This window comes from Belonocnema kinseyi, chromosome 7 (assembly GCF_010883055.1).
Source record: "Belonocnema kinseyi isolate 2016_QV_RU_SX_M_011 chromosome 7, B_treatae_v1, whole genome shotgun sequence".
Taxonomy (NCBI): Eukaryota; Metazoa; Arthropoda; class Insecta; order Hymenoptera; family Cynipidae; genus Belonocnema; species Belonocnema kinseyi.
In genome coordinates this window covers 34,615,254-34,626,721 of record NC_046663.1, presented here as the reverse complement: position 1 = coordinate 34,626,721, position 11,468 = coordinate 34,615,254, and the positions used below count along the sequence as shown (strand labels likewise).

General features: G+C 19.6%; 1 protein-coding gene across 3 annotated transcripts in view; it reads left to right on the top strand.

Annotated features, from left to right (window-relative positions):
* Nucleotides 1-10,729, top strand: part of LOC117176219 (serine/threonine-protein kinase grp) — a 29,689-nt gene extending 18,960 nt beyond the window's left edge. For all 3 annotated transcript variants that reach the window (XM_033366352.1, XM_033366354.1, XM_033366351.1), the window contains 3 exons: nucleotides 4,669-4,925; nucleotides 5,031-5,162; nucleotides 10,433-10,729. In XM_033366352.1, coding sequence (XP_033222243.1) covers nucleotides 4,669-4,925; nucleotides 5,031-5,162; nucleotides 10,433-10,633 — 590 coding nt within the window. In that variant the 3' untranslated portion in view covers nucleotides 10,634-10,729. The remainder of the gene's footprint in view (nucleotides 1-4,668; nucleotides 4,926-5,030; nucleotides 5,163-10,432) is intronic.
* The last annotated feature ends 739 nt before the right edge of the window (nucleotides 10,730-11,468 follow it).

Here is an 11,468-nt window from a genome sequence, read left to right as displayed (position 1 = left end):
AGCATACAAATTATTTCGGCTAAAGCTGGTCTCACAAACCGGGAAATGACAGTGAATTTTTTTTTTTTTACCGGGAATTTTACAAATTTGTAGAATTTAGGAATTTTAGAGTTCAAATTAAAAATTTTAGAATTATAGAATTGAATTTAAAAAAATTTTAATCAATTTTAGAATTTTGGAAGTTCAATTTTAGAATTTAGTTTTTGAATTTTAGATTTTAACTTTAGAATTAAAGTTTTTAATTTTCGATTTCAATTCTCCAATTTTATAATTAATTTTTAAAAATTTGAATTTTAGAGTTTCATTCTAGAATTCAACTTAAAAAATTTAGAATTCATATTTAGGAATTATAGGGATCAAATTAAAAATTTTAGAATTATAGAATTAAATTTTTTTAATTTAACCAATTTTATAATTTTTTTATTTTTTTTGTTCAATTTTAGAATTTTAGAATTCATATTTCGAATGTTAGAATTATAGAATTAAATTTAAAATCAATTTTATAATTCAACTTTAGAATTTTAAAGTTCAAATTAAAACTTTTAGAATTAAATTAAAAACAGTTAGAGTTAAATTGTAGAATTTAGTTTTTGAATATTAGAATTCAATTTTAAAATTTTCGATTTCAATTCTCCAATTTTAGAATTAATTTTTAAAAATTAGAGTTTTAGAGTTAAATTTTAGAATTAAATTTAGGAATTTTAGAGTTCAAATTAAAAATTTTAGAATTATATATTTAAATTTTTTTATATAACCAATTCTAGAATTTTTTTGTTCAATTTTAGGATTTAATTCTCGAATTTTAGTATTTAATTTTCGAAATCAATTAAAAATTTTGAAATTAATTTTAGAATTTTAGAGTTCACATTTAGAATTTTAGAATTACAGAATTAAATTTAAAGTCAATTTTATAATTCAACTTTAGAATTTTAAAGTTCAAATTAAAAAATTTCGAATTATAGAATTAAATTTTTTTAAATTAATTAATTTTAGAACTTTTGAGTTCTATTCTAGAACTTTTAGAATTTTAAAGTTGAAATTAAAAATTTTCGAATTAAATTTAAAACATTTAGAGTTAAGTTTTAGAATTTAATTTTTGAATTTTAGAGTTCAGATTTAGAATTTTAGAATTCAATTTTAGAATTTTGGAGTTCAATTTTAGAATTTAACTTTAGAATTCAATTTAAAATTTTTTGATGCTCAGATCAGCATACAAATTATTTCTTTAATTATTATTATTTTTTTTTTGACCGGGAATTTTACAAATTTGTAGAAATTAGAAATTTTAGAGTTCAAATTAAAAATTTTAGAATTATAGAATTAAATTTTTAAAAAATTTAATCAATTTTAGAATTTTGGAAGTTCAATTTTAGAATTTTAAAATTCAACTTAAGAAATTTTATAATTAAATTAAAAACATTTAAAGTCAAATTTTAGAATTTAGTTTTTGAATTTTAGAATTAAATTTAAAAAATTTAGCATTCAATTTTCGAATGTTAGATTTGAACTTTAGAATTCAATTTTAAAATTTTCTGTTTCAGGAATTTTAGAGTTCAAATTAAAAATTTTAGAATTATAGAATTGAATTTTTTTAACTTAACCAATTATAGAATTTTTTTGTCAATTCTATAATTTAATTCTCGAATGTTAGTATTTAATTTTCGAATTCAATTTAAAAAATTTGAAATTAATTTTAGAATTCTATTTTATTATTTGAGAATTATAGAATTAAATTTTTTTTAATTCAACTAGTTTTCGAATTTTGGAGTTCAATTTTAGAATTTTAGGGTTCAACTTAAAAATGCAATTTTAGAATTAAATTTAAAAATGTAGATTTCAATTTTAGAATTTCAGAGTTCAATTTTAAAATTCGATTTTCGAATTTTAGAGTTCAACTTCAAAATTTTAGAATTTAATTTTACTATTTCAGAATTAAATTTGAAATCATTTTTATAATTTTGAAGTTCGATTTTATAAATTGAATTTAAAAAATGTAGAATTCGAATTTAGAATTAAATTTTCATATTTAATTTTCGAATTGTAATTTATAATTTAATTTTTTAATTTTAGAATTCATTTTTAGAATTTAAGAATTTAATTTTCGAATTTTAGAATTCATTTTTAGAATTTTAGAGTTCAACTTTAAAATTTTAGAATTCAATTTTACTATTTTAGAACTAAATTTTCGAATTTTCGAATTATAGAATTAAATTTTTTAAATTTTAAATCATTTTTAGAATTTTAAAGCTCAATTTTATAATTTTAGTGTTCAACTTTAGAATGCAATTTTAGAATTTTAGCATTCAATTTTATAATTTTCGTATTTAATTCTCGAATTTTAGAATTAAATTTAAAAAATGTAGATTTCAATTTTAGAATTTTAAAGTTCAACTTTAGAATTTTAGAATTTAATTTTACTATTTCAGAAATAAATTTAAAATCATTTTCAGATTTTTAGAGTTCAATTTTAAGAATTACATTTAAAACATGTAGAATTCGATTTTAGAATTAAATTTTCGAATTTTAGAGTTCAACTTACAAAATTTAGAATTATAGAGTTTAATTTTAGAATTTTAGGGTTCAACTTTTTTTAGAATTAAGTTTAAAAAATGTAGATTTCAATTTTAGAATGTTATAATTTAATTTGAAAAATTTAGAATTCAATTTTAGAATTTAAATTTGAAAAATTTAGAATTAAATTTAGGAATTTTAGAGTTCAAATGAAAAAATTTAGAATTACATTTTTTTAGTTTAACCAATTCTAGAATTTCATTTTCGAATTCAATTAAAAAATTTGAAATTAATTTTAGAATTTTAGAGTTCACATTTAGAACTACAGAATTAAATTTAAAATCAATTTTATAATTCAACTTTAGAATTTTAAAGTTCAAATAAAAAATTTTCGAATTATAGAATTAAATTTTTTTAAATTAATTAATTTTAGAACTTTTGAGTTCTATTTTAGAACTTTTAGAATTTTAAAGTTCAAATTAAAAATTTTCGAATTAAATTAAAAACATTTAGAGTTAAATTTTAGAATTTAATTTTTGAATTCAATTAAAAAATTTTTGTTGCTCAGATCAGCATACAAATTATTTCGGCTAAAGCTGGTCTCACAAACCGGGAAATAACAGTGCATTTTTTTTTTTTTTTTTTTTTTTTTTTTTTTTTTTTTTTTTTTTTTTTTTTTGACCGGGAATTTTACAGATTTGTGGAATTTAGGAATTTTAGAGTTCAAATTAAAAATTGTAGAATTAAATTTTAAAAAATTTAGCATTCAATTTTCGAATTTAGGATTTCAATGATGAAATTAAATTTAAAAGTTTGTAACCGATTTTCGAATTTTTGAATTCAATTTGTAATTCAATTTGAGAATTTAATTTTCGAATTTTAGAGTTCAACTTTAAAATTTTAGAATTTAATTTTACTATTTCAGAAATAAATTTAAAATCATTTTTAGAATTTTAGAGTTAAATTTTAAGAATTACATTTAAAACATGTAGAATTCGATTTTAGAATTAAATTTTCATATTTAATTTTAGAATTTTAGAATTGTTATTTAGAATTAAATTTTTTAATATTAGAATTTAAGAATTTAATTTTCGAATATTAGAATTCACTTTTTCAAATGTTAGAGTTCAACTTTAAAATTTTAGAATTCAATTTTACTATTTTAGAACTAAATTTTCGAATTATAGAATTAAATTTTTTAAATTTTTGTCAGTTTTAGAATTTTAGTGTTCAACTTTAGAACGCAATTTTAGAATTTTAGTATTTAATTCTAGAATTTTAGAATTAAATTTAAAAAATGTAGATTTCAACTTTAGAATTTTATTTTTAAATCTTAGAATTAAAATTTAGAATTAAGTTTTAATTTCATATTTTGAATTTGAGAATTTAATTTTAAAATATAATTTTAGAAATTTAGAATTTAATTTTCAAATTTTAGAGTTCAACTTAAAAAATTTAGAAGTATAGAGTTTAATTTTAGAATTTTAGGGTTCAACATCAGAATGCAATTTTAGAATTAAATTTAAAAAATGTAGATTTCAATTTTAGAATTTCAGAGTTCAATTTTAGAATTCGAAGTTCAACTTTAAAATTTTATAATTTAATTCTACTATTTCAGAATTAAATTTAAAATCAATTTTAGAATTTTGGAGTTCAATTTTAAGAATTAAATTTAAAACATGTAGAATTCAATCCTAGAATTTAATTTTAAAATATTAGAATTTAAGAATTTAATTTTCGAATATTAGAATTTATTTTTCGAATTTTAGAGTTCAACTTTAAAATTTTAGAATTCAATTTTACTATTTTAGAACTAAATTTTCGAATTTTAGAATTATAGAATTAAATTTTTAAAAAAATGTAATAATTTCTGAGTTCAATTTTAGAATTTTAAAATTCAATTTTATAATTTTAGTATTTAATTCTCGAATTTTAGAATTAAATTGAAAAAAAGTAGATTTCAAATTTAGAATTTTAAAGTTCAACTTTAGAATTTTAGAATTTAATTTTTAAATTTAATTTTCGAATTTTAGAACTAAAATTTAAAAAATTTGATTATTTTTAGATTTTTGGAGTTCAATTTTAGAATGTTTGAATTTTAGAATTGTAGAAATCAATCTCCGTTTGACAATAAAAATTAAAGTTTTCGTATTCCAGATGGAAATCCCATTGAGCGAGATGTTGTCGACGGATTGAGAGCAAAAAGATTTCATAAAGACGAGGAAGAAGTATTAATGAGAACATGTTTGTCTCAGCCGGAATTGCCAGGAAAAGAAACGAATGGCTTGTCGACGTTTACAATAGAAGAACGGCCTGGTTTTTCTTTCTCGCAGCCAGCTCACATGGAGGATCTTTTGCTTTCAACGCAACTCCAAACTTTGGCGTATACACAAACCCAGACGCAAACTAGTCTGGTACTCTATTTTTTTATTTTTATTCTTTAATTTTTTATTTTCGGCACACCAAAAAATATATATATATATATATTTTTGACCTGATATTATTTTTTATTTTTGCAGAGTACTTTCCAGAAAATGGTTCGTCGAATGACGAGATTCTTTGTTAAGACTGAATGCGACACGACTGTAAAGAGGCTAATAAGTTGTCTGAAGAAAGAGAGTTACACGTATCGTATCAATGAATGTGGAATAGTAAGTACATTTTATTTTTAATTTGTCGTTTGATTTTAACAGATAAAAAAAAATTAGTTGATTTGTCTTGTTTCAATTATTATATCATTCAGTTTACAGCGCCTAATTCGAAAATCTTTCATTTTGAAAATTTTTTAATTCCAAATTTTATTTTTTAAGCCTACATTTTTCATGCAAAGAATTTTATAAATGTTTTAAAGAATTACAGGGTGGTCGTTGGACCGGGAATTTTATGAAACCGGGAAATGACATTGAATTTATTTTTTGACCGGGAATTTTACAAATTTATAGGAAAAAAAACCCGTTTTTTAAAATAATTAGTTGAATTGTGCTCTTCACTTTTAAAATTTTCTATTTTAGAATTGAATTTTGAAGCGTTTATTTTAATTTTAAGATTTTTACAATGTAGAGTTAAAGACTTAAAAAAGTAGAATTGTTTGAAATAGAAAATTTTGGATAAAAAACATTCTTAGTTGATCAACTCTGAATGTAAATTGATTTTACAAGACAATTCGGAAATAGTTTCAAATTTTAAATGTTGCAGATTTAACATTAAAAATTAAACTGTTTTAATTGAAAGTCTTATTAGTTAAACAAATATAAACAGATGCTTGAAACTTCATCAAGTATTTTCAATTTTAAAATAACTTCAAAATAATATATTCATAATTTAAGGCTTTTATAAAATTTACAGTATTTCGATCTGGAAAATTCAATTCCTAAACCATTGAATTTGAAATTTTTTAATTGAGAAGAAGAACAGTTACTTAATATTCAGAAATTTCTGCTTGCTTATTTAAAACAATTATAAAAGATTTAATACTAAACAAGAAAAACTTAAATTTGCACGTTACAAGTTTTAATTGATTTAAAAAAAAAGTTAATTTGTAAATCAAATTGTTGAACTTTGATGTATAAATTGAATACCTATTATTCTTAGAAAAAATTCGAGTAAGTTAAATAGATATTTAGAAATTTACAAGAAAATCAAAATTAATTTCCTTGGCTAATTGAAAATGAATTCTTATTTTGAAAAATTAATTTTAAAATAATATTTTAAAAGATTTAGAAATATTTACAAAATTATCAAAAATGTGGAAATATTTATTTTTAATTTGTGTAAAAAAACATGTAGATGTTTCAAGTTTTTTTATGTCATTCACTATAACGGCCACCCTGGAATGAAAAAATGAAAAAAAAATTTCTGGAAAATCTGAAATTTTATTTGGAAATTTTTTATATGCTGGACATTAATTTTTGACTGGAAATTTAGCTATTCTACTTGTTGTTGAAAATTTAAGTGTTTGAAAGTTGATGTATTTTGGTAAAATTTCGTAATTTTTAGTAGACATTTTCCGTTTGAAAATTTAACTATTTTGTTGAAAATTCTTTTCTTTTTTCAATTTTAGGAATTTAGAATTCAATTTTGGATTTCAATTTTTCAAAGTTTAAAATTCCTGAATTCAATTTTAGAATTTTATAACTAAATTTTAAAAAATTAGAATTTAATTTTAGAGTTCAACCTTAGAATTTTAGAATTCAATTTTTCTATTTTAGAACCTAACTACGGAATTTTAGAATTCAAATTCACTATTTTAGAACTTGACTATCGAATTTTAGAATAAAATGGTTAAATTTTAGAATAAAATGGTTAAATTTTAGAATTTAATTAAAAATTTTTAGAATTCAATTTTAGATTTTTTGAGTTCAGTTTAAAATTTTTAAAATTTTAGAATTCAACCTTAGAAATTTAGAATTCAATTTTAGAATTATAGAATTTAATTTTTTTAGTTTTAAATTAATTTTAGATTTTTGGATTTCAATTTTTTAATTTTTCTAGGATTCAATTTTAGAATTCAATTTTAGATTTTTAGAATTCAATTGCAGAATTTTAGAGTATAAGTTTATAATTTTAAGATACAATTTCACTATTTTAGAACTTAACTATCGAATTTTAGAATTCAATTTTAGAATTTTATAGTTCAATTTAGAATTTTAGAATTAAATTTCAGAATTTTAGAGTTTAAGTTTAGAATATTAGAATTCAATTCCACTATTTTAGAACTTAACTATCGAATTTTAGAATTCAATTTTACTATTTTAGAATTCAATTTTAGAACTTAACTATCGAATTTCAGAATTCAATTTTAGAATTTTAGAATTCAATTTTGCTATTTTAGGATTAAATTTTAAAATTTTATAATTATATTTAAAAAATTTAGAATTCAATTTTAGAATTTTAGAGTTCAACCTTAGAATTTTAGAATTTAGTTTTGCTATTTTAGAAATATAGAATTAAATTTCAGAATTTTAAAATTCAATTTTAGAATTTTATAGTTCAACCTTAGAATTTTAGAATTCAATTTCACTATTAGAGAGCTTAACTATAGAATTTTAGAATACAATTTTTTAATTTTAGAATACAATTTCAGAATTTTAGAATTCAATTTTACTATTTTAGAATTCAATTTTAGAACTTAAGTATTGAATTTCAGAATTCAATTTTAGAATTTTATTTTTAAAAACTTGAATTTAAATTTAGAATTTTGGATTTCAATTTTTAAATTTTAGAATTCTAGAATTCAATTTTAGAATTTTACAGTTCTACTTAGAATTTTAAAATTCAATTTTAGAATTTTATAGTTCAACCTTAGAATTTTAGAATTCACAATTTCACTATTAGAGAAATTAACTATAGAATTTTTGAATAAAATTTTCGGATTTTAGTGTTCAACTTTAGAATTTTAGAATTTAATTTTACTATTTTAGAACTTAACTATCGAATTTTAGAATAAAATTTTAGAATTCAATTTTAGAATTTTATAGTTCAAATTAGAATTTTAGAATTCAATTTTAGAGTTTTAGTTTAAAATTTTAGAATTCAAATTCACTATTTTAGAACTTGCCTATCGAATTTTAGAACAAAATGGTTAAATTTTAGAATTTAATTTAAAATTTTTAGAATTCAATTTTAGAGTTTTTGAATTCAGTTTAAAATTTTTAGAATTTTAGAATTCAACCTTAGAAATTTATAATTCAATTTTAGAATTATAGAATTAAATTTTTTTATTTTTAAATTAATTTTAGATTTTTGGATATCAATTTTTTAATTTTAAAATTTTAGAATTTTATAATTAAATTTTAAAAAATTAGAATTCAATTTTAGAATTTTAGAATTCAATTTTAGAATTAAATTTCATAATTTTAGAGTATAAGTTTAGAATTTTAAAATTCAATTTTAGAATTTTATAATTAAATTTAGAATTTTATAATTAAATTTCAGAATTTTAGAATTTTATAGTTCAACCTTAGAATTTTAGAATTCAATTTCACTATTAGAGAGCTTAACTATAGAATTTTAGAATCCAGATTTTTAATTTTAAAATACAATTTCAGAATTTTAGAATTCAATTTTAGAACTTAACTATCGAATTTCAGAATTCAATTTTAGAATTTTATTTGTAAAAACTTGAAATTAATTTTAGAATTTTGGATTTCAATTTTTTAATTTTAGAATTCTAGAATTCAATTTTAGAATTTTATAATTATAATTCAATTTTAGAATTTTACAGTTCTACTTAGAATTTTCGAATAAAATTTTCGAATTTTAGAGTTCAACTTTGGAATTTTAGAATTCAACTTTGAAATTTTAGAATTCAATTTTACTATTTTAGAATTCAATTTTAGAATTTTAGAGTTCAAGTTTAGAATTTTAGAGTTCAACTTTAGAATTTCAGAATTCAAATTTAGAATTTTATAGTACAATTTAGAATTATAGAATTAAAATTTTTAATAATTTTAAATTTGAAAAAGTGTAAAGCAACATGTAGATGTTTAAAGTGTTTTATATAAAATTTTGAAGCATTTGAAGGATTTTTAGACTATTTAAAATGAAAATAATTCAACTTTTAATTTAAAAAGTTTCTGGCTTATAAAAAAAATGCAGTTAAAGTGCATTTAATTTAAAACTGTTTAGCCGCAAAGTGTTAGTAGCTTCTATTATATATGTGTAAATTATTGAGCATTTTATTGCAAAGTTTTTGAAGAAAAAAGCTTTTAAACTTAAATTTTAAAAGCTTAAAATTTGCTTGAATTTGCAGCTCAGTTTTTACTACTACAAATGAAAAAATGTTTAGTTTCAGTGTTCGATTTTTGAAATTTGATTGACCGTGAAAACTATTTGCGTACTGGGAAATGACGGGGATTTTTTTTCTTTTACTAAAACGGCCATCCTGGAATTAAAAATTTTAAAAATTAGAAGCGTTTGAAATCGACAATTTTATTGCAGGATTTTCTAAAAACTTAAAAATTTGATTTATTTTAAAATATGTTCAGCAGTTTGGAAATAATTTTAAATTTGACAAAATTTAAAACAACTTCTAGATTTTGAAATTAAACTTTTCAAGTTTGTCTAAAGTATTTAAGACGAAAATAATTTGAAAAGTGTTAAATTTAAAAAATAGAAATTCTATTTTTGATGTTTCCAGCCTAATATTGTTTAAAATAATTTTTGTAAATGAAAAATCACTTTCAATTTTCCTCGGAATATTAAGAAAAAATTTGTTTTTTTCTGGAACCTTTCACAATTATTAAAAAGCTTCTAAATCTTTGGTTTCAAATCTGCAAAAATCTAGATTTTGTTTTAATTTAGGCTGTTCTAAATTCATCTTTGTTTTTCAAGTTTCTAAATATCTTAAAATTACTCTTAATTTTTTTCTACAGATAAGAAGGGATGAATTGTTATTTATAAATCCAAATTTTAGGGACTTTTTTTCAATTCGCAGGGTTTTCTAAAAGCTGTAAGACGAATTCAAATTATTTTTAAAATTATTTAGAAGTTCTAGAAAATTTCGAAAATAATTTTAAACAAAATCTAAAACAACATCTAGATTTATCAAAATTTTGAAATAAATTTTTTAAGCTTTTCAAGGAGGCTTACACTATTTAAAATGCAAATAATTTCATTTATAATTTAACGACTTTAAGTTCAAAAAAATTTAAATTTTTCAAAGTTCATTGATTGATTCTTTAATTTAGGGTATTGAAAATCTTAACGTGGCTTTAATTTGTTATTTATTGTTTTAATTTTTAAATTATTGCTAAAAGTCTACCAAAAATGAAGTCTCTAAACGTAGTAAGATGAATTCGAAATATTGTTATAGATATTTTAAAAAAAAACTGAAAAAAATATATAGCGAGCTAAAAGTATCGTCCGGGTCTTAAATACCCAGTGTGTCTAAGAGGGCTCAAGTTACTTTCCTTTTTTTCAGATCACTATTTCCTCTATGGATAGAAGGAAAATGCCGTTAGTGTTCAAAATAAATATCCACGAGATGGATGGAAAAATCTTGGTGGACTTTCGTTTATCGAAGGGCTGTGGTCTTGAATTTAAGCGAAGATTTTTGAAGATCAAAGAAAAGGTTGACGATATTATTGCGCGAGACAGTTCAAATCACCGGCAGGTCTCATAATGCAAAAGCGAGTTGTTGGTTCTGTAGATTTTTTAACTCCCTACGTTTGTAAGATTTACTGCGTTTTTATTAAAACAGTTTATATTTTTTAGAAAAGCTTTTATCATTTTTCCTCCTCTGAAATTATCTTTTTTCCTGGCGAATATTTTGTTTATTTTAGGCGCAAAGCTGTTACTTTTACATTTATAATTATTTTAATACTTTAGCGTACATTAAAAATGGGCAAATTTATTCCAGTTTTTTTACGATAGCAGAAATAAAATTAATATAATTTCAGGTATGTATATTTTTATTATTATACATTTATTTATTAATTATATCACTATAATTTTGCGTATGAAAATATATATTTCAGGGTATTTAAAAAACTTTGAAGGAATTTTCAAATGATTTGAATGGTTTTAGGGTATTTTTAATAGATTTCAATAATGTTTGAAGTAATTCCAAAGGATTTTTAAGAGTAGGTTATTTAAAAAAAATTAAGAGCATAACATATATTTTATGGTATTTATAATTGTTTAAAAGCTATTAATTTAACCCTCAAAGTGCATACATGGTAAAAATGAAGGTAAAGTGCATTGTGGGTGTTATAGATCCCAGCGTATTTAATCATGTATTTTTTAACCCCTATTGAATATTTTGTCACAATAAAATTTATCCGATATAGCTTAAGGTATCTTTTATAAGTTAGAGTTTATTTTATAGCCATTTATTTATTTTAAGTTTCTTTAAAAAATCATTGAAAAAAGTGAAAAAATGGTATTTTTTTCTTACTTAAAAATTCATAACTCACGCAATTTTAATTAATTGAACCTGAAAATTTATGTCTATACTT